This window comes from Symphodus melops (assembly GCF_947650265.1).
Source record: "Symphodus melops genome assembly, chromosome: 14".
NCBI classification, from domain to species: domain Eukaryota; kingdom Metazoa; phylum Chordata; class Actinopteri; order Labriformes; family Labridae; genus Symphodus; species Symphodus melops.
This window is the reverse complement of record NC_136704.1, coordinates 14,969,723-14,993,443: the sequence shown is the minus strand read 5'-3', so window position 1 is coordinate 14,993,443 and position 23,721 is coordinate 14,969,723. Positions and strand designations below refer to the sequence as shown.

The following is a 23,721-nucleotide window of genomic DNA, read 5'->3' as shown; positions in this document are numbered from 1 at the left end:
CCCACTTCACAGAGAATGACCAGCACCTCTGTATACCACCCCTTTGGCCTTTTTTTTTCTTCCTTTCAATTCCTGACATGTCATCATCCTTTGAAGAGCTGTGTAAAGGGTCCCTATCAGCCCTCCACACCTCTGAAGAGTCTGCAAAGTAGGGCTTCATAAAGGCTGAACCCTCCTGTTAGACCTTTAATGAGCTGTCATTTTCTCTACTTAATAGTAGTGGCTACATCATGCATGGGAAAGTACTGTATGGTGTCTATACAGTACTTATAAAGTGGAGGACAGTCTATACTATAGACTGTCCTCCACTTAATATTTAAGCTCAGGAAAATATGAGAAAAAAGGCAGCATTTCCTTCAACATAGTCATCCAATCTGTAATTTGTATGCATTCAAGCAAATGAAAAGACAGACAAACTGAATTGTTTACTTCATCTATGACTGCCATCATGAATAAGCATTAAACATCTTGGAACAAAAATGCAGAATGCACTTCAGAAACGTCTACCAGCTGTTTCCATAAAATACAACCTTGTGTTACGATCCACAACTTTGCAGAAGACATTACTTAGGACCTAATCATTGTGATCCTTCCCGTCTTTCTCACCCACATTTGACAAACATTGCACTGTCAGAGCTGGCTGACCAACCATGCGGAAGGAGGAATGACATCAGGTGTCCAAGAGCCACAACTGACCCCAGGCCCCGTGAGGACACACACAAAACATCAAATGTCAAGTAAGGGGACATGCAAAGGGAGAGGGGATGTGGCCTACATGGCATTACCATACCAGGGGCGGCCGCTGCCCTAAAAGGGACTTCACTGTGCAGATCGGGGAGGCTGACAGTTTTATGGTGATTTTCCCTGACAGCTAAGTAAAGACAAGTGGCTTCAAGGAATGAAGGGAGGTCGATTATGTGATGGTTCTTAAAGCTAGGCATCTGCTTTTGCAGGCAAAAGGATTCGGCATGAGTCTGGTTGTGACTTTCCTGCACAAATCACTCAAGTATTTATAACAACATGATTCCCTTCATGACTTAGAGTTGACTTTGCATTAAGAATGACTGCTTTTTTTGTGTGACCTGGCTGTTAGCATATAATGAATCCATTTACTTTTCAGAGCTTGTGACATTCTTAATACATCTGAAATCAAATAAAATGACCAACGATTCAAAGGATGTCCATCCTTTGAGCTCTTACCACCATATGTTTTCAAAGAACTAAAAATACCAACTTTAAAATAGATAACTGTCCATCCATCTGCCTGATTGTCCATCTGTTTAAGCACAGTCATAAAAAGAGTCTTCATTCTGAAATGAGGTCAGCCTCTCAAAGGGTTCATTTAAAAGACTTCTTTCACTGCAAGTCTGAGTAAAAAGCAAGGGAGACTGTGTTATGTCTCTCTTGTCATACATCAATAAGATGTGACCTCTATCCTAACATGTGGGAGAAGACAAATACCACCAATCCTGCTTGTACCTCCCCTGCTAGTGCCGCACTAACACCCTTATGAGCAGTTATATCGCTAACCTGGAGAAAGGTTACTACTGAACATACTGCTCGAGTTTACAGTAACTAGGATTATTGTGTGTGTGTGTGTGTGTGTGTGTGTGTGTGTGTGTGTGTGTGGGTGTGTGTGTGTGTGTGTGTGTGTGTGTGTGGGTGTGTGTATCTCATTGTGGAGCCAGGGTCAATATATTTATAAAGGCTACTTTCTTTTAGGGAAAAGGGGGGGTTGTTAACTTAGATAAATGCTTAAGGCTTGAATGAAAGTGGGGTATATTAAATGAAGCAAGTAAATTCAACGAACGAGTCTGTTACCATATATTTATTCTTTCATAGGTTGTATTGTTTGTATTGAAATGTCAGGCAAGTGATGAAGACATGCTTCTTTCTGTGTTTATTTAGTGGGGACTGTACTGGTAAATAGCCTATAGTAAATTAACTAATTGGAAACAGATGTAGCATATAAACTGCAACTGATTTGTAGCCTTTAGACAAAATAGATTAGCAGGATTAGACCTGGAAAAAAAGTATTAACGTATTCATAACAGATAAAAAAAACGTGTGAGTAAGTGTGTATAAATTTGTTGTAAATTAAGTCAGTTAAGGTAGGCCTACAGCATCACACAACTGCACTCAAAAGTAGGCAATAATAAGAGATTACTTCAATCATACACTGCAGATCACTCTGTGGGATGGGCTAGGTTGCTATCCAGCTTCGTTCAGGGTTCTGAAGAATTAAAGCCCGTATAATCAGAGGGATTAGGCTACCTTTAACCATAAAGGCACATGTACATTGATTCAAAGGAATACATTTTCAGCTTTTATTTTGAAAGTATGTAGGGGAGAGCGGGGCATCTTTTCACACGTTTTTTTATCTTTCACCTAAAGTTCTCAGTATAGGTATTTCATGTCATTCAATATTCATATACAATTGATTATTAAATTATTGTAGACAGATATATAATCTTCAGATTTTCACTCGTTACTTAAATAACTAATTATACATGATCAAGTATAGAGTCTGAGAGTGTGCATTTGTGACAAGTTGCCTCATCACGGGGTATGTTGTCACACTATGTGGGGTAAAATTGTCTCATCATGTTTTTCAACAAATAAGAATGTAGCCTACACAGTTTTTCTTGCATTTGAAAGTCTGATTTATTGAAACAGCAGTTTTCAATAGCAGTAGCCCTAAATATAGCGACTTCCTAAAATGTTCATCAGGGCTTCATGTGAAAAACAGGAACAACCCATGGAAGCAATTGAATAAATAATTAATTGAACAAATAGCATGAGCAAAACAGATGTATACGTCGATGCAAACCAAAACACCTAACGAACTACAAAACAAACGTAAATACATTTATCTTGCATTATATACAATTTTCTTTTGCTGGCTTCCCTTCTGTCCTTTATATTCTTCCTGCTGCCTGGATATATCCTATATACAAAAAAAATGATTTCATCAATTTACAGTGTGTGTTTTAAACTACACCCTCCTGTATACATTTTTTTTGTTACCATTTTGTGGCCGTAATTTATAACAAATGAATGACTACCAACAATACTTTGTGGAGCAGTATCTTGCATAGCAAAAATAAACTTAAACAACTAGAAAAGTTGGTTTCTGCAGTTCTGCAGCCAGAATATGTGTAGAAAATGTATAGTAAAGGCACTGTCCTTTATTCTGGGCAAAATATGCCTGGTTAAGCATTTTTACTAATCAATTGTTTATAACATACATTATCATTTTTCTTCTTATATGTTTGAAAAATAAAAAAAATGTTCTCACCTCAAATTTCAATGATTAATGCTGTGTGTAATAAGCTGAATAATAATAATAAGAAGCAGAATAAAACTTAAGAAAACTTTGAGTTGCACATTAAAAGGTCATAATTCCAATCCACTTAGCGCCCTCTGGTGGTGGACACAGGATGCCCCACTCGCCTTGACTGCACATGACCGGAACTTAAACGTCACCATGGCGACGGGACGCAGACAATCTAGAAACTGACGTTATTACTTCGGTTTTTGGACATGGATGTGAAAGAATTAACAAAGTTTACCTCGAGAGTCTACCATTGACGTTATCCCATTTTTTTTGCATGTAGCAATATATTCTTCGGTCTATAATCAAAAGTCACACAACCACGCTGCTTAGCTTAACAGCTTCAACTTCCTGAAACACGTTGGCCTATCTTCTGTCTCACAGAAGTCAAGCCAAATAAAACAAATGGCAGCAGCAGCAGCACCGAAAGCAATTCCTTTAAGTCTGCGGGCAGTGAGGACGTTCAGAAGAGGAGACAAATTCTCTCAAACGTCCACTCGGAACTTTCTAGAAAGGTAGGCCCAACCTATCAGAACATGTTATTCATTTAGCAGGATGTTGTCGTTCAAAGTGTGACCGTGTTGATTGGTGTTTGCAGTGTTCACACATTGTGTCACCTCAAAGCATTATTGCCCTGTACTTGAGAGCTTACCACAACAAAGTTTAAACAGATGGTCATCATTAACAGGGTGATATCCAAAGACTTATACGTTTTTCTAGAGTTACCTTTGGTACCATTTTTGGTAATTAGTGAAATATTTCTCAAAACTAAATCCATATGCCCCTTAGGATAAATCACTCCGTCCTTGTCAAAGTTATGTTGAGGTTGAAAAACATTTTTAATCATAACTTTGATTGAAATTTGAAGCTTTCAGATACTCATTTTTATTAATAAGGATGACTAGTGATGGCCTTGATATTTCAACTGGAGGAGATATCTGCTCATTTTGTAAGGTTCGAACAAAACTATGTGACATGCCTGCCAGTTTCAGGCTGCTGTACTTTGTGTTAAGTGCTAATTAACAAACACCAGCTTGCTGACATGCCAAACCATCAGCATGTTAGTTTTTATTATTATGTGCATGTTGGCATGTAAACAGAGATCCAAGTGGACCCAAAACTCAGACAGGTAGACAGACACACTTAAAGATAGATACTCTATTGATCATGAGGAAAATTCAAGCATCCAGTAGCAGCAAACCACGCCGCAGCAGCGAAGTAAACATGTTACAATTAATGCTGATCGATTTTCTGTTCGTCCATTAATGCATCGTGTCTGCATGTGCATCTTTAGAGGAAATGTTTTGGATGCTGACTCTTTGACTGACTCATTTCCATCTGCTTCTTTTCCCAAAACTCTCAAAATGCCAAGAAGGACCTCAAACAGAGTCGCTATATGTTGACAGCTCCAAATGTCAGCGAGAGGTTAACTCAAGTATTTTGGATGTTCGAGCTAAAATATGTATCGCTACCCCCATTAAAAAATTGCACTAGCGCTGATTTATTCAGAGAGCGTTGCACTCACGAGTCGTTCCATGCGGCTGTTTGTGGGAGTGCTTGTGATTGACCAGGTAGGTAATGAGTACATGTCATGAATACTTCACTTACCGAGGTGGTTTAATTGGACTGCAGAGCCGTCAAGAACCCGATCGATATTTTTTAAATCACAGATATGCAGCATGTCTTAAAAGCATGTAAAATGAGCTGAATGTTTTTAGCATACTTAACTGAGAAGATAGATGTGACAAAAATAAACAAACACATGACATTTGACTGGATTTTGCTCATTAGGAACATCAGCATGGGTCGTATCAGGTTTCTGCAATGAGTTTTTGACAAAATTGCAAAAGTAGCCGGTCCAAAAAAAACCCCTTTTCTCTCATAATCAAGTGATTCTCTCGAACACAGCACGCAGAACAACAGGTGGCACTCAGACACTGTTTTCCCTTCCTTGCAGTGATGTCTAATTAACTTTCCTGTAGACTGCCTTCTGAGATCCTGATGAAGATTCTGTCATACCTAGATGCCTCTGCTCTCTTCGTCCTGGGCCACGTCAGTAAGCACCTCTGTCAGCTCGCAAATGAAAAGTAAGTGTCATCCAGGTGTTGTTAATGCACGATCAGTGGCAATCCTACAATCTGTCGAGGCTCTAGGCAACAATGTGTCCGTCAGCGTCCTGGCACACACTCCTCTTTTTTTCTCTCTCTTTTTTTTTTTTTTTTAAAACTCCCAGTCAGATAATTCCTCTTCATTTTTTCCTTCTCTGACTTTCATTGACAAACTTTGGTTTTCACAGCAATCATGCATGTGACGTAAGGACAGCGAGTGTTGTCTGATGGGAGCCCATTTAGAGTTTCTACTGTCACTGCAAAACTAGCACGTTTTTTTTTTGTTTTTTTTAGCCACTGCTATGGGGGCCCCACTATCGGCCCTGGGGCCCCAAGCTGTTGCATGCTTTGCCTATTAGCAGGCAGCGCCTCTGTGCGTCATGCAAGACAACAAAGGCCCACCTCGGGGAAATAGTTGGAAATTAGCGATAGCTTTAAATTCTCCTTGGAGCACATCAGTTTCTTTCTGTGTTTTGAAACTATGTTATACTCTGTTGTGCCTATTTAATTAATTAATCAATTCAATTCAATGTGGCAAAAACATCTACTCAACTCGCATTTAGAAAAAAAACAAAAAAAACACAACCCAACAAGATCATTCCTTGAATTCTTGTTCAAAAAACTGTTTATCGTCTGATCTGACAAATGTTGTCTTCCTTCCAGCGATTGACTCACTTATGGATCAAGTTCAGGCGGGAATTGTGGGGAAATAAATTTGCAGGAAAAGATTTGTGCAGTCCAGGTTTAATGTGCAGTAGATCACACACAGGGATGGCACCAGGATTTGTCTTCTCCCCGTCGCTGAGGGGGGAGCTTGAGAAATATGTTGGGGCGCTCTGAATAGTTGATCAAAGTTACTTTCTACATTCGCTCTTCTTTTTTTTTTCTCCAAATCAAAGTAGACATACCTGCGGGGACTAGATAGATTTGTGATGGGGCTATAGCGCCCCCTAGCCTCGGTGTAGCGCTGTGCTTGATTATGTATGTGCAAACTAAACAGGATGGATTAGAGATATTCATGATGATGTTGATCTAGAGAGGTGGAAATGAGCCAAATCATTTTAGATTCAAACCTAAACTATTGGTAAAATGAAGCCTGACGTTAAAAAAGAATGCTAAATCGTTCACCTGCTACTGAAGGAAAATATCTTCTGTTATTTGACCTCACATGGAGCTCGGAGAAAAACTTCCCAAAGTTCTCTTGTCGTGAAACCTTGTGCATCATTTTGCTTATGAATTCCACATAATGACACACACACACACACACACAATCGGCAGATGTGTTATGAAACAGCGTACCGTATATTGAGCGTTCTTCTTGAACCTCTGTCATTGCAGCTCTCTGTGGAAAAAGATTTACATGGTAGAGTTTGGCAGGAATAAAAAGTGCAAAGCTAAATCTGTGGACGAGCTGCTGCTGAGGACAGAGGAGGTGCAGGATGGAGTCTTGGGCTACTGGAAGTGGCTCCACTTCAGGACGATGGCGGCTTGTGACATGAAGTGGGTAAGACGTCTCGGACTCATCAGCTGTCACACCGGGCTGCCGAGCCAAACAGAGCAGGTCCTCAGGTAAGACACAGAGGGAGGCAGCAAAACAACTTTATGTAAAATAAAGAAAACAGCGAGAGCTGAGGTGTGTGCTTTGTTTAATGTCCTGGACTTTTTTTTCTCAATAATTTATTAAGAACGTGACAGTGAAAAAAAAAAAAAAAGTCTCACTTTTATTTTCAGGAATCTTTGTGTATTCTGGGCTTTGCTGCTCCTTATTTTTGTTGTTGATGATACTTAGCTAGCCGTACTCTAACAGTTGCCCTCTTAAAAGTGTGTTTAGCTGTGTGAAGCAGCTCTGTGAGGTATCATGGGAACCCTTTCTCTATTAGCGGTTAGCAAACAGTCAAACTTTCCAGATCCACCCTCACTGTCGAGAAAGTTCAAGGGTAGAAACGAGAGGACGGTTGAAGCCGCGGGCAATCAAAAACAAAGCTTGGCTTGTTTTTCATATCGCACTTGATGACACTTTCTTATTAAAGGTGAGAGCGGAGGTCTCTGTCTGAACGCCGCGTCTGCTCAGGGGGACGCCAGCACACGGGGAGGGGAGAGCTCCCTCAACGACTTCGCTGTGGTTTCTGCTGTGTTTTTATAACCTCTGATTAGAAGCTGTGCAGCACTCAATTTTTGAGTTCTGTGGCAGTCCCTGTGTTACAGAGGGGAAGTAGAAATAATTGTCTTCCCAGCAGAGGCTGTCTGAATTGTTGAAATAAATTACTGAGCCCCCACCACAAAAAAAACACACACACACACAGCTACACAAACATGCTTCTTCTTCCTCCCTCCTCACACAAGCTCAGATAATTCCCTATGGGGGTTTTTTTGTCTGTTAGAGACACTGAGGAGCATGCAATTTACCGTGGTAATAATCATCTCCCAAGGCATCGCACATACAGACAGTGCAGACTCTCCCCCCCTCCTGTTCCTCAACTTCATTGATATCGGATGGCGCCTCGGCGACACGCGGCAGAGGGGCCAGCCCTGAATCACAGTTCAGACAGAATACGGTCGAGAGATTCATCACAAGACATGCAGTTCATTTTATCCAATTGCATCCCTTCATTAGCTTAACCACGGTCATGATACTTGCAGGCTGCTGTCAAAGGAAACAGAACGGCTATTAAACCCAGAGTCAAACCTAACCAAAACACTACCCAATTATTTTTTATTGTAGTAACTCCAAATAAAGTTCACTTGTGTTTTTTTCTGACTGTTACTAAATATCAGAAAAGTGTTTTTTTCCCCCACTTAGATTTAAAGCAGATCATTAGATACCCTTCTTTAAATTATAAGCATGTTGTATGAGCCAGCAGCAAGTGAGCAACTGTACTTTTACTGCAAACCATACACCGTGTCATTTATTGCTCTCATCCCGTGTCATGCTATCTTGTTCTAGAAGCATGCACGTCACCTGGGAGCTAACTGTCTCCGATAAGTCAGGACAGGAGGGCACATACGAGCCAAGCTGGTCCCACTTCTGCAAGACTTCTGTGACTCTGTGCTGGAGCGGAGGAGGCTGCCTTCCCGACTACCAGCAGATCTCCACCCTTCAACTGCACGGCGTCAGGAGGATAGCCCTCAACTGCCCGGGCCTAAAGAAGTAAGACAGCCAGCGTCCAATTCCGCTCTCTCCTCTACCATGACTGTACCCTCTGTTTCTCTCAGTGAGACCGACTCTTTGCTCTGCTCTGTCAGACCAGGCTGGAGGTCCCTCATGGCGAAGGTAGACATGCAGGCTCACACTAAAAGCGCACAGATCATCGGTCAGGACCGGCTGGTTGAACTGAAGCTGCTGCATCCTGGCATCGTCATCGGAGTATGGAAGGTAACCACATTTGTATTTGTTTGTTTTCTGTCGTTTTAAAAAAAAAAAGTACTTCAAATGACTCATTGCCTCTCTTTGCAGGACCAGGGCTCTGTTGCCTTCATCCTGCTCACCCTCCACTTCCATATGCTGGTGGAAAGAAGCGTCTATGGCTCTTCTGTTCGGTAAGCTGCACTGGAACAGGCACATTTTTATTCACATGCTCACGGCGCGTGCTGTGTATCACCATCAGATGGTTAGAGCTCAAATTCAAAGGGTGCGATAAGTGACAGGATTCATTTGAGGCTCCATGATGTGAGCATTCTATGAAGCACAGTGGTGTGTGTGTGTGTGTGTGTGTGTGGGGAAGAACTCCATGTGTTTATATGTAGAATCTTATTGTTATCGTATGTCAGGTGCTGTTACTCCAGCAAATATCTGCCATCAGGAGCAAAGCAATGCAGGTGTTGATTATAAGCAGCTGAATTCACTCACTTAAACTGAGAAACAGGTTCAGTAATTAACAGGAGAAAATTGCCGCCCTAGTTTGTCTTAATTTGATTCAAAACCAGTGGGCACACACGAGGTAAAATCATCAATTGAGCTTTAATGTTGTTTTTTTTTATGTCATTTACTTGAGCTCTGCAAACTTACTACGCTCTGAGAGGGAAAATTCTATACTCATCTTTCCCCATGATACGAGTAAAAGGAGGATGTTATTTTAAGGTCATAGATCAACAAGGTTGAGAACAAACCAAACTGTGTTCACATTTTTATTTCCAAGCAACAAAAAAAAGAAGCCCATGTGATATTAAAGTCCTGGAGTTACCTTTTAGTCTTAAGAGTAGTGACACAGTGCGTGGCAGCGTAGTGTGGCCCTAGCCCCCTCTGCTGGTTTCTTGTGAGAGCACAATGTCACAAAGCACTCTGGTTACAAGTCATAAAGCTCTAAAATACTTTCTTTAATTAATTAATTTTTTTCTAAATGTTTCCTTCACTCACTGCAGCCTTAGTTTTATTTTCATTTCACGTTTGCTTTCTTTCCCCAGCCCCTATGTGGAGCCAAGGTTCAACCGCCCTTTTGATGATATAGACCCTGAGTATGGTCTCCATGGCTACCAACTCCACATTGATCTCCACAACACTGTAAATGAGATCGTGTCCAGAAGCTTCTCCCAGCTCTTCTGCCGGAGAAGTAATTTATACTCAAGCACACTGAGTCACGCTGTTTAATAATGCTGACAGTGTTCACTGTGTACTGTACTGTGTGTGACACAGAAACACGCTTTAAAAACCTTTTAAAAATGTTGTTGTTTCACTACAAGTCTGTGGGATGATATGTTTGGTAAATTATAGCAAGCCTAATGAAATTGCTTATGTAGCGCCCTCTAGCCTTACCACACTGATAACTAAACTTAAGAGCGCTAACATTCATCTAGGTTCGGGAAAAGATACCTGGAATTACTTAATTGACTCACTAGGAGAGAGTAAACGTGGAAGTGAACAGTGACCACCTTTATTGCCTCAGCAACAAACATATGGCAATGCAAGTGAATGAACAACAGATATCACCATACAAAATACACTCTTCCAAAGTATCAAAAGAATCTTCACTAAAATAAATAAAACAATGAAAAACAGACGGTCCAAGTTCGGTTTCCTTTTGCTGCAGTTCTCCTTTAAGAGAAAGGAGATTTTCCTCGACTTGTTGTGCACACTATGTAAATGTCCCTAACACTACCCGGGTAGTTTGAATGTGTTAGTTCTTATCTGGTTCCTGAATGAATGAAATGAATGGATGGTCCTGATGTCCTCTGAGGGCGGACCCACGGCTGGCCACACCGGGGTTCTGGTCCGTCCACAGTCGATGTCTCTTGGGTTAGCTCGCCACTGAACCCACAAAGGTTCAGATTCTGAACGATCCAGTCCAGATCTATGATCAAATAAAAAAACCAATCTACACACACAGTGCAGAAAGTACAAATTACTATCTTCTCTTTCTCTTCATCACTCAACCTCATTGCTTATATCCATCATTCAAATATCTTATCAGATATAACCAGTTACTCAGGTTATAAATTATTTCAATCCTTGTAAAATGAATTGACATGCATCACAACATAAGTATCTTAGTGCTATGAGAGAATTATACATCATGAACTCCATATCACATTCCCATGTAATATAACAATGAATTGGTTTCTCTTTTGAAGCACTATTTATCTTTTTAAACAGTTTTTACATATAACTTACACTCCTTTAAATGTACACCCTTTTAATCTATTTAACCTGTTAAACATCAGATGAACTTTATCTCAATTTATACCAATTGCATTTTAACAACCACAATGAAATAATTCAAACTGCATTTATGCAAATATATTGAGTGGATACTCTTTCAACAAAATGATCTGAAAACAAGAAATAGGTGCAATACACCTTCAATGCAGCACCACACTATCACTGCTGTGCTATTAAATTAGCTTAGCTGCGATCACTGCAGCACTAGCATTCATATTAAACTCCATTGACAACGATAGCCGTTAGCATAGCGGCTAGCGCCATTAGCGATCTTTTTCAAGGACATTCTCACAATTTACAGTGATACAGTCTGTACCACGGTAGTGTTAAACATTTGGCATCAATACCATAACTCCGATTGGTTTTAAGAAAAGTATCAGAACAAGATATCTTGATGTCAATTAGTTTCAACAAGCTAACACGGAGGCTTAGCCTATTAGCAACATATGGCTATGCTTACCGGAGCTCACGAGGGGACCAACAAGAAAGATGCGGCTCCTCAGCTTCACTCTCTCACACACACAAATCACGTCCTATTAAACAGACAACTTATCAGCGATTGATATGAGGATATTATTCATTGATATATGTCTTTTATATCGTGTTTTCATACCGGGAAGTCTTAACCTTGTTCGGAACGACCTTTCAGGACGACGTCTCAGCCAAAAAGGAAGAGACCTTGAGAGTGCGCGCTAACAGAGAGTTAGAGAGTGGTTGCGCCACCCACTGTTCTGGTGTGAGATTACACCTCTAACTGAGATATGTCAATTTAGTAACTCCATATTCATGTGGGTTACACCCTCCCCTCCTGAATGTGCATGAGTCTCTTCATGCTGTTATGTGGTTCATAGGTGAACTATCATAGCTACCTATTGTGTCAAGAGCTTGGTTAAAGCTTTGTAAGAGACTCTGTGCAAAAGAGATTAAGGGTTTTCCCAACTGAACGTAGTGAAAGCGGTCAGGGGGTTGTCGTGATCTTTCTGACCTCCGCGTGGAGTCATTTGTTTCTCCATCTGCAGGATCCTCCATATCACTAGAAGACTCATTCTTTCCTTCATCAGCAAGAGCTGGAGTTTCATTTGTCATGTCCGGTTGATTTTCATTTACCTTATCCATTTCATTCTCATTTGTCTCAATTTCATTCTCATTTGTCATATCCGGTTGCGTGATGTCTTTTCCAGTAGGGGTTTGCTCACACATGACCCCCAGCTCCTCACTTTCAACCACCTCAGGAAGTGTTCCAACAGGTTCAGCAGGAAGGCTGCTGTCATTGGGCTCATCCTGGGGATGGGATACAGCAGGGTTTGCTGGTATGGATGGTAAGTGTTTATCCTCTACTGCTCGAGTTACAGTTGTACGGTGTCTCCTTGGAATTTCACAAACTTGGATGAACCTTTCCTCAGGAATAACAGAGGGATAGAAAGGTGAATCGTCCTCAGACTCTGAGTGTTCCTCTAAGAGTTGAGGGTGACTCTGTCTGGTTCTCGGCCTGCGGACCTTGGGTCTGGCTGGTTCAGTTTCCTCCACTTCTGACAGGTCACCGCAAGGGAGTAGGAGATCCCTATGTAGAGTTCGGATGGGTCCATCTCCGTTGGTAGGCTGTACTTTATACACAGGTAGGTCTCCCATCCTTTCCAGAACTTTGTACACAGTTGACTCCCACTTATCCGCAAGCTTGTGTTTGCTCCGCAGCCGCAGGTTCCGCACTAGAACTTGATCACCTGGTTCTAGTGTTGATTCTCTCACTTTTTTGTCAAAACGGCGTTTGTTCCGATCAGCAACCTTTTGTGAATTTCCGGTGGCAATCTGATAACTCTCCTCGAGGCGTGCTTTCAGATTTTTGACGTACTGGGAGTGAGATTTAGGAGAGCCATCTTTTACAGGTAGACGGAACGCGATGTCCACTGGCAACCTAGGTTGGCGACCAAACATCAATTCGTATGGGCTAAACCCAGTGACGTCGTTCTTGGTGCAATTATAGGCATGGGTTAGAGGTTTTACATAGTCTCGCCAGTGGCCTTTCTCTTTGTCTTTTAAGGTTCCCAACATGCCTAAAAGTGTGCGGTTAAACCGCTCTACAGGGTTTCCTCTTGGGTGATAGGGACTTGTGCGCACCTTAGTGATACCTGCAAGGGCGCAGAGTTCTTTGATGAGTTGAGATTCAAAATCCCTGCCCTGATCACTTAGCAACCGTTCTGGAAACCCGTAGTGCACTAAGAACTGTTCCCACAGAGTCTTTGCAACTGTTGTGGCTTTCTGATCTTTTGTTGGTATGGCAACAGCGTACTTGGTAAAATGATCGGTTATTACCAAGATGTCTTTGGTGTTGTGACTGTCAGGCTCTAGGGATAAGTAGTCTATGCACACCAGTTCCATGGGTCGAGTTGTCTGGATGTTCACAAGGGGTGCTGATTTCTCTGGCTGCGTTTTTCTCCTAACACAACGTCCGCATGACTTGATCTTTTTCTCCACGTCCCCAGCCATTTTTGGCCAGTAAAACCTTGCTCTTACCAAGTCCAGTGTTCTTTCCAAACCCATATGCCCCATATCTTCATGCAGGCACGTGAGAATGGTGGGTCTAAGGGACTTGGGGGCAACAAACTGGTACGTCACATCCTCTCCTGACCAACGAGTTCTGTACAGGAGGCCATCCTTCACCTCCAACTTTTTCCACTCTTTGAACATCAGCTTGAGCTCATCGGAGTCAGACGTGAGGTTGGGTTTGACTTCACCTCCAGCTTCCAAGACCTTGAGAACCTGTCCAATGACGGGGTCAGACCTTTGATGTTGTTGGAGTTCTGCTGGGCTGCAGGTTGGTATGGTGGAAAAACCTAGGACTCCCTCATCTACATAGGTGTCTGGCACTGCATCAGAGTGAATAGCAAGTGATTCCACAATGGTGATGGAAGGTATGTGGTTGTCACCCTTACCTAAGAGATGGCGTTGACACAAGGCAGTAATTGTGTCAGCTGGTAGGTCCTGCTGGTCAGGGAAGGAAGAGAGATGGTGCGAGGTGAATTGTTTAATTCGCTCCCTTTCCTCGAGAGAAGCTTGGTTGTCGGCCAGAGTATCTTGAGGCCGTCGGGAGAGACCATCTGCATCTTGGTTGCTCTTTCCAGCACGATACTTGATGTGAAAGTCAAAGGTGGAGAGAGCAGCCAGCCACCGATAACTGGCGGCGTCGAGTTTTGCTGACTTCAGGATGTACGTCAACGGATTGTTATCGGTTATGACGGTGAATGTGTTTCCATAGAGGTAATCTTGAAACTTCTCTACAATGGACCACTTCAAGGCTAGGAACTCCAGCTTGTGGGCTGGATATCGCTTTTCACTGGGTGAAAGCCCTCTGCTAGCATAGGCAATAACACGCATTTCACCGTCCTGCTCCTGGTACAGGGCAGCTCCTAAACCTGAAGTACTTGCGTCAGTGTGGAGGACGTACGGTAATTTTGGGTCAGCAAAACCTAGGACAGGTGCAGAGGTAAGCTTTTCGATGATTGTGTCAAAGGCTTTTTGACATTCCTGTGTCCATCGCTCATTAAAGGGCTCTTTGGGGTTGAAGTACCCTCCCAGGCTAGATGTTTTTTGGCCCTTCTTGCAGGGTGGGTAGCCGCTGGTGAGGTCATTCAAGGGTCTGACTATTTTCGAATAGTCTCTGACAAAGCGGCGGTAATACCCAGCAAAGCCTAAGAAAGACTTGAGCTCGCCAAGGGTTTGAGGTCTAGGCCAAGTGCGGAGAGCACTGACCTTGTCAGGATCAGTCTCTACCCCTTTGCTCGAGACAATGTGGCCCAAATACCTCACTGAGCTTTGGAAGAAGTGGCACTTTTTTGGCGAAAGTTTCAGGCCATGTTCTCTCAGTTGCTGAAGGACATGCTTAAGCCTGGTTTCGTGTTCCTCTAATGAGTGTGAGAACACAATGATATCATCTAAGAAAACTAGTACTTCCTTCAGATTCATGCTACCCATGACTCTCTCCATCAATCGTTGGAAAGTACTGGGGGCATTGGTAATGCCCTGGGGCATACGATTGAACTCGTAAAACCCCAAGGGGCATACAAAAGCTGTCTTAGGCTTATCACACTCCTCCATCTCAATCTGGTAATATCCAGATTTTAGGTCCATGACAGAGAACCATCTGGATCCAGCAAGAGCCGAGAAGGCTTCTTCAAGGTTGGGGAGTGCATAGGCGTCGCGGATCGTTAGTGCGTTCAATTTGCGATAATCAATGCAAAGACGGACTTCTCCATTCTTTTTGCGAACCACTACAATTGGTGAAGCGTAAGGGGATTCTGATTCCCGAATCACTCCTGCATCAAGGAGCGTTTGTAGGTGTTTTCTCACTGCTTCATAGTCGTTTGGGTGGATTGGTCGGGACCTTTGCTTGAATGGTGTTTCGTCTTTTAGCTTGATGTGATGCTTTACTTTAGTTGCATGTCCAAAATCCAAGTCACTTTGTGCGAACACGTCGCCATACTCAGTTAGACTTTGTGTTATTCTGTCCTTCCACTTGTTAGAGAGGGGGGAATCGCTAAAGTCAAATTTGAGATTGGACGTGGCAGGTTCATTGACTGGTTGAGGAGTGGCAGAACAACACTTCACTGTGTCAGTGTTTTTGTTTGGATCTGGTGAGTGGTCATAGATCTCGTCAGGAGTATGGAGCTCAGCAATGACACAGTTTGACGGAAGTGTAACATCATGGTCATTTTCATTTCTCACCCACACAGATAATTTGTGAGGCCGCTGCTTGGGCAAGGTGACGAGGCAGCACTCCACAAACACTCCACCAGGCAAGGTAGAGGATTCAGGCTGTTCAACGATTGCACACTCGCTGGTGGTGTCAGCTCTGACGTAGCTTTCAAGGCAGACTCTCTCTTGCGCAGGTATTACTTGCTGCACTTTGCCTTTGAGAGTTGCTAAACCTACTTTTCCTATAGAATTCAATGTGTTCCTGAGCTTGAGTACACGGATGATCTGCCTGTAGCCATAAGCAGAGGACAGCTTGTTTGGGTTTTTGTCACTGCAGTACTCTTCATACAAGAGATCGAGTGCGTTTGTCCCAATTAGTACAGGTAAGTTACAGGTACTGCGCCGGTCTGGGACTACTAAGGCTAAAGCAGAAACTTCGGGCTCAGTCTTGACAAATTCTTTTGGAAACTTGAGATTGATGGGGACATAGCCTAAATATGGGACATTCTGCCCATTAGCACCTTCAACCTCGAGGGTATCAAGCGGTTGTATGGGGTGCTCTGACAGATGGCTGTTATAGAAAGAGTGAGTTACTGTGGTCACTTGGGACCCAGAGTCAAGGAGACATGCTGTGTTGACTCCTGACACACCAACATTAGCTGTACATTTCTGTCCTACAAGTTTTTTAGGTAGTTGAATTTGGTGTTCTACATTGTTGGATTGAATTAATGCTCTAATCTTAGGTTTTGCCTTTACTTTTGTCTTAGTTTTTGATTTGGGACATTTAGTTTCAGTTCCAGTTCCTGGTAGTCCCTCGTCAGGAACTGCATTCAGTTTAAACTTTCCTCCCATGTTGCTTGTCTTTGTTTAAACTCTTTGCGCTTCCTTTCAACTAGCTCAGGGTTTGCCTCATTGCTGCAGGAAGGCACAATGTGGCCATCCTCTCCACACTTGAAACAATACCATGGGCGGGGTTTCTTTGTGAGTTTCAGCTCTGTAGGGGACAACGTTTCTTCTACAGGAGGAGTTTTGAGTTTAGCCTTTGCTTTCTTACTTGGTTTAGCAGACACCTGGCTTGAACTTAAGGAGGCCTTAAGAGAAGCTATTTGGGCTTGTAATTGAGCCATTTGCTTTTCTAGTTTTTGTGTGTTATGGGAAGCAGGCGTTGCTGCATCAATTTTGGGGACACATTCTTCCACTGAGAGGGAATTTGACTGGGCTTTTGTTTTGGTAATCCCAAAGTGCTGTTTCATTCGACTGGACTTAGCAGCTTGCCTGTCCTCTTCAGAACGTATCGAGAGCAGTAATTCAGCAAAGGAGGATGGATCGTTTTTCTTTTGCTCAAGCTGGAGACTGGTAATTAAACCATTGTTCCAGCAGCCTCTGCAGAATTGCTTAAGCAGTTGGCGATCTGAATCATGAGCAGCCAGGCCGCCTCGTTTGACGACTTTACTCAGGATCGTCTGCAAGCGTTGCAGATATCCAGAGGGCTTTTCACCAGAGTCTTGGTTCATGTTTAGAAACTTTGCAAAAAGTTCATCTCCATCTTCAATAATACCATAAGCAGAGTCAAGAAGAACAAGATATTCATGAGGAGAAGAGTTGGGCCCAAGATGCTTGACTATAGTGGCAGCAGGTGGAAGAAGGCCATCAACCATTTTCCTGGTTGTATGTTTGTCAGACATGGCAGGGTCTGCGAGGTAGAACTCAACATTGCTGCGCCATGTGTCATAATCAGACTCTGAAGGTGGACAGGGGATTTTCCCTGAGAAGGGTCTGAGTCTGGTATTGCCATGAAAATGAGAAGGCAAGTCACTATTCTTAATCACATGCTCGACTACTACTTTTTGCACCTCTGGAGTGGTTAGGTGCTCAGAAGGTAAGTACAGGGGCTGTTTCCTTTGAAGGGATGATGCCTCTGCACCTGCATCGAGTAGAAGTGAGTCACGTTCATGGGAGTGGATCAAGTCTGTAGCTATCCTCAGGGGACTTCCATTAACTGCTGGATCAGTTGCGGGTGGGGAACTGGTATGCTGAGATACCGGATTCTTTGATGTGTCTGGTTCAGTCGTCTTAGGTTGGGTAGACGCTTGAATTCTAGCTAACTCGTCTATCAAAACTTTCTCGAAATCTGCCCCACTTAATTTAGCAACATCCTTCAGTTCATTTAAGTAAGTCTGAGTTAAGGTAGAACCTCTGTCAGCAGTGTATAGTTCAGACAGAAGCTGAATGTGGTGGATAACATTTGGAATGCTGGTAGGTCTGTCGCAAGGTAAGCTATCCTGAATAAACTCAACAGCTCCACCGGATTCATATTCCACTATGGCTGCATCTTCGAACTTAGCTTCAGTGCTAGTAATCTCAATTACTCTTCCAATTTTACCATACTGTCCCAAATGCTCAAGAACTTCAGCATCTGCTTTACTATTACCCATGCCACTTACTAGAAGAGAATTTGGCACCTTAACATTTTCAGATGTAACTGTATCCATATTTGGATGATACCAGTGTTCACAGATGGAGTGCAATAAAAATGTCAGACTGTTCAACCTTCACGCTACCAAGGATTTAGACTTCTCCTGGCTAGCTCGCCAAGTTTTATGTAGCGCCCTCTAGCCTTACCACACTGATAACTAAACTTAAGAGCGCTAACATTCATCTAGGTTCGGGAAAAGATACCTGGAATTACTTAATTGACTCACTAGGAGAGAGTAAACGTGGAAGTGAACAGTGACCACCTTTATTGCCTCAGCAACAAACATATGGCAATGCAAGTGAATGAACAACAGATATCACCATACAAAATACACTCTTCCAAAGTATCAAAAGAATCTTCACTAAAATAAATAAAACAATGAAAAACAGACGGTCCAAGTTCGGTTTCCTTTTGCTGCAGTTCTCCTTTAAGAGAAAGGAGATTTTCCTCGACTTGTTGTGTGCACACTATGTAAATGTCCCTAACACTACCCGGGTAGTTTGAATGTGTTAGTTCTTATCTGGTTCCTGAATGAATGAAATGAATGGATGGTCCTGATGTCCTCTGAGGGCGGACCCACGGCTGGCCACACCGGGGTTCTGGTCCGTCCACAGTCGATGTCTCTTGGGTTAGCTCGCCACTGAACCCACAAAGGTTCAGATTCTGAACGATCCAGTCCAGATCTATGATCAAATAAAAAAAACAATCTACACACACAGTGCAGAAAGTACAAATTACTATCTTCTCTTTCTCTTCATCACTCAACCTCATTGCTTATATCCATCATTCAAATATCTTATCAGATATAACCAGTTACTCAGGTTATAAATTATTTCAATCCTTGTAAAATGAATTGACATGCATCACAACATAAGTATCTTAGTGCTATGAGAGAATTATACATCATGAACTCCATATCACAATTCCCATGTAATATAACAATGAATTGGTTTCTCTTTTGAAGCACTATTTATCTTTTTAAACAGTTTTTACATATAACTTACACTCCTTTAAATGTACACCCTTTTAATCTATTTAACCTGTTAAACATCAGATGAACTTTATCTCAATTTATACCAATTGCATTTTAACAACCACAATGAAATAATTCAAACTGCATTTATGCAAATATATTGAGTGGATACTCTTTCAACAAAATGATCTGAAAACAAGAAATAGGTGCAATACACCTTCAATGCAGCACCACACTATCACTGCTGTGCTATTAAATTAGCTTAGCTGCGATCACTGCAGCACTAGCATTCATATTAAACTCCATTGACAACGATAGCCGTTAGCATAGCGGCTAGCGCCATTAGCGATCTTTTTCAAGGACATTCTCACAATTTACAGTGATACAGTCTGTACCACGGTAGTGTTAAACATTTGGCATCAATACCATAACTCCGATTGGTTTTAAGAAAAGTATCAGAACAAGATATCTTGATGTCAATTAGTTTCAACAAGCTAACACGGAGGCTTAGCCTATTAGCAACATAGGGCTATGCTTACCGGAGCTCACGAGGGGACCAACAAGAAAGATGCGGCTCCTCAGCTTCACTCTCTCACACACACAAATCACGTCCTATTAAACAGACAACTTATCAGCGATTGATATGAGGATATTATTCATTGATATATGTCTTTTATATCGTGTTTTCATACCGGGAAGTCTTAACCTTGTTCGGAACGACCTTTCAGGACGACGTCTCAGCCAAAAAGGAAGAGACCTTGAGAGTGCGCGCTAACAGAGAGTTAGAGAGTGGTTGCGCCACCCACTGTTCTGGTGTGAGATTACACCTCTAACTGAGATATGTCAATTTAGTAACTCCATATTCATGTGGGTTACACTTAGCTTTGTTATTTATCCGAAATATGACTGTACATTGAACACTTGAGTTTTTTTCAGAGCTTGTGTAAAGTAAAAACCTTGAATTCATTGCATTTTAAAGAGCTCTATAAGCCAAGCTAACAACTCAAGTAACCCAACGTCTTATTCTGAAAAGGTCTTATTTTTGTGTTCAGACTTGCTTGTCGTTTGTTGTCGTCTCTTGCACAGCCCAGATCCGTGATGGTCTAATCCAGCTGAGTGCCATTAGCAGCGCAGACCTGTCGCAGCACACACCTCTGTCAGGAAGCATCACCCTGCCCTGGAGGTGTGAGGCCCTGCAGGGCGCAGTTGAGGTACAGAAGGCGCTGTTGGCTTCTTTCACGCTCCCTCGCTCTGTGTTGTAATTTAACAAAAGGAAATGCCGATGTATCGAAGTTCTCAGGCTCCATAGACTCAATCCTACATCTGTTGAAAAGTTGAACCTCTCTGTGTTACTTCTCATCTGGTTGACATATAGTGCATGCTTGGATAAATACGTTTTTTGTGCAGCTGTCTAAAATGGAATCGTATATGATGACGATCGTCCCTGGAGAAAAAGTCTCAGCACTGACCCTGCACGTCTCTGCTCTCTTCAGAATTGCTGCATCATGAATCTGACCCTGCTGGATGAATTCAAGAAACCCTTCTGGTGCGTCAGCTCCTTGGTGTCCACGCAGCTTCAGAAGACGCCCGTCTCCTATGACTATGACGGTGAGCACTTCCTCATCCACTATCAGGACTCAGACGGTCAGGTGAAGATGACCCTTGTGTGGATGGAGGAAGAAAAGCGCACGTTACTTAAAAGCTTAGATGTTTACGTGGCTGTTTTTAAAGTCAACAAATACTTCGGTCAAGAATACTGAAGCTGCAGCATTTCTGGAAGATTTTTATCTATAAGGGCTGACAAGAGCTTCTTTCAAGTCAAATATTTTGCCACCAGATTAACTTAACGCTTTTAAAAGTTCATAATACAACTAATTGAACTTTCAATTTGAATAAATGTAAAAAAAAGAGTTGCACTTCAGAAACATACTTCGCTGAGTGAAGCCATTTCTTTTCACAACCTTTGCCTATAAATACTGAATAAACTCCTTTAGCCTTTTTAATAACAAATAAACATGTATTGATGGGGGAGGGTATCGATCAAAACATTTAATTACCCTTTTAAAAAAAAAAAATCTGTTTACATTGATGTAGGTGAGATAAAATGATAGGAAGGAATCAGACACTTTTTTTTTTCTTTTGACTCATATGATAATGTAATGAAGAGCTCTATAACTGCCTTGATGGCACTCATTGAATCAATAAAAACAAAAAGAAAATGTTGCACAGGAACATAGAAGCCTCCAGTCTGTTTGTCAGACGCAGCACGCTCCCCTGTCAGGAAGCGTCACCCTGCCCTGGAGGTGTGAGGCCCTGCAGGGCGCAGTGGAGGAACCCGACGTGCTGTTGGCTTTTTTCACGCTCTCTCTCGCTGTTGTTTCGAGTCTCTGATGATACAAAATAAATATTCACTTTTTTTTTACAGTAGTAGTTCCAGCCGGTAATGTTTCCGTTGATTGGACCTTAATCGAAGTAGCAATGGACATGCTGTGTTTTCTTTTAAGCTTCGACTCGATGAAGGTTTTGGCAGTCTGTCATCTTGCCCGACACTATCGCCCACACACACACACCTCTCCACTAGCATCACGTTTAGACACTTCTGACTTGTCCTGTTGGAGTTTGTTAAATCGGGGCAAAAATTTCATGGTCTCTTTTTATTGAGTGTCACCTCGCATGTGCATATTTTTTTTGAAAGACGATTGAAGGGATTGCTTGTCGAGAAGTGGAATCCATTAAAGAAGATTTTTTTTTTTTACACATGACACCTTAAGGAGACTCTGTACCGTCTTTCACATCCTCCCACTTTGCTGCATTCATCGATTAGCAGATCCAAACTGCTGGACTATTATAAACCGCTCTTACTAAAGGAGTAGTCTTAGTGTATTTATGGTTATTGCACTTTTTCTTTCTTGTATTATTAATGCATTTACCCTTTATATGACATTTTATACTTTTGAACTTATAGTCTTATTTTTAAAGAAGTTATGACTGTGCCTTAAAATATATGAGGACAGGATTTACATGATTTATGAAGGATTCAGACACGTTTTTGGTGTCTTTTTCATGCCATTTAGACTGACACACCCACATCAGCTCAATTGGATTCCCAGCCATCATGTAATTACTAGCACGGATTAAATTGGAGTTCAACATCCACACCCTGGGCAAGTCTGGCACCAGAGGATAGAATTAGTGTGTGAGCAATTGTTGGATACAGTTGCTGTGCAGCTGATGGGCCAGCATTGCTGATGGCAATAAAATAAGCCAGGCCTCTGGGTAATAGGATTTCAGAGTCCTTCATTTCCTTCCCTTTTCTCTGTGAGGGTCATCGTCACCTTGAAAAAGATTCCTTTATTTCCCAAACACATCACCGACTGCATTGGCACTAGATCCAAAATCATTCGGTGGAAACGAGCCAGGGTGAAAGAGTAAACTGCACTGAGGGAACGTGAAGTGAATTGTTTCTTGTGTCTCACAAATGAATTGAGACAAATAACTGGGATGTGGACACGGAACATTGTATCATAAGGAGTCTGTGTTGTCGTATGTCTTGGATGTTTTTAAGGCCTTGAGCTTTCAATCTCCATCCACGCAGGGCTGTTGAGAATCCATTTGGCTGCTGTTGAATGGCTGTATGGATGTGAGCCGCACATAGCTGTACACTGAGTGTCGACGTGAACACTTACTACACTGACAGATCACACACAGGTGGCCATTATTTGGACTGAATGATGCGTGCCATGTACAACTTAAATGTGTGACAACAAATTTCTATTAACAGTGACCTTCATGCTATTGTTTGCTGTCACATCAGCTGCTGCAAACTGCCGATCCTTCATTCTTTTTTTTTTTATTAGAAAAACCAGGAGCCAAGGGTATCGTGGGGTACTTACTGTAATGGACCCACAAGAACACAACACTGCTTATCCACATGTTTCAGGCTGTGCACAGATGATAACTACAGGAGGAAATGGCCAAGGACAGTATGCTCTGTCCCTTGTGGTGAAATATAGTTTTATGACATTATTATATTTCTGTGGAGACATTTAGTTCAGTCATCAATAATCTATTTATACAACCAGGCACATTCTTGTTTCAAATACAGTCGAGGTGTTTCTCCAGCAGATGGCTCTCTTTAGTCAACAATGTGTGTTTCAACAGCATAGTTGTTTATGTGTTCTTTCTAACGACTTCTACATAAATAACCTATAATAATGTTTTATCTGTACAATATCAGTTTATGTTCAATGGCTTGTAGTTGAATTAGGCTAACAATATGTAGTGCTCTCTTTTATTGTTTTTTTTTTTTTTTTTTTGCAAAGTAATTACAAACCTTAATTTTAATCAAATCCTGAAAGACTTTCAAAAGAATCCACAATCAAACCACTGAATGGGTACATTAAGTGGCATAAAGCTTCATTAGCTAATTTTTTTCTTAGTTTCCTCACTGGCTAATCTTGGAAGAAAATTGCTTCCATTTTTAGCCTC

At 42.0% G+C, this 23,721-nt stretch overlaps 1 protein-coding gene across 2 annotated transcripts; it reads left to right on the top strand.

Annotated features, from left to right (window-relative positions):
• The first annotated feature begins 3,469 nt into the window (after positions 1–3,469).
• Positions 3,470–21,054, top strand: fbxo15 (F-box protein 15). Of its 2 annotated transcripts, none has more exons than XM_079360866.1 (9): positions 3,470–3,849; positions 5,317–5,421; positions 6,781–7,011; positions 8,387–8,590; positions 8,686–8,815; positions 8,897–8,979; positions 9,844–9,989; positions 20,320–20,444; positions 20,727–21,054. In XM_079360866.1, exons 1-9 carry the CDS (start codon positions 3,740–3,742, stop codon positions 20,991–20,993), a joined length of 1,401 nt encoding a protein of 466 aa, XP_079216992.1. In that variant the 5' UTR covers positions 3,470–3,739; the 3' UTR covers positions 20,994–21,054. The 2 variants fall into 2 exon arrangements, with proteins under 2 accessions (XP_079216992.1, XP_079216993.1); XM_079360867.1 differs by having other exon boundaries at positions 3,758–3,849; positions 5,292–5,421.
• Positions 21,055–23,721: the final 2,667 nt, after the last annotated feature.

Excerpts from the sequence above, each read along its gene's own strand:
- fbxo15 (XM_079360866.1), top strand. The coding sequence starts at position 3,740 with ATGGCAGCAGCAGCAGCACCGAAAGCAATTCCTTTAAGTCTGCGGGCA. Across the intron at positions 7,012-8,386 it reads CAAACAGAGCAGGTCCTCAG|AAGCATGCACGTCACCTGGG; the intron begins GTAAGACACAGA and ends ATCTTGTTCTAG. Across the intron at positions 8,816-8,896 it reads TCGTCATCGGAGTATGGAAG|GACCAGGGCTCTGTTGCCTT; the intron begins GTAACCACATTT and ends CTCTCTTTGCAG.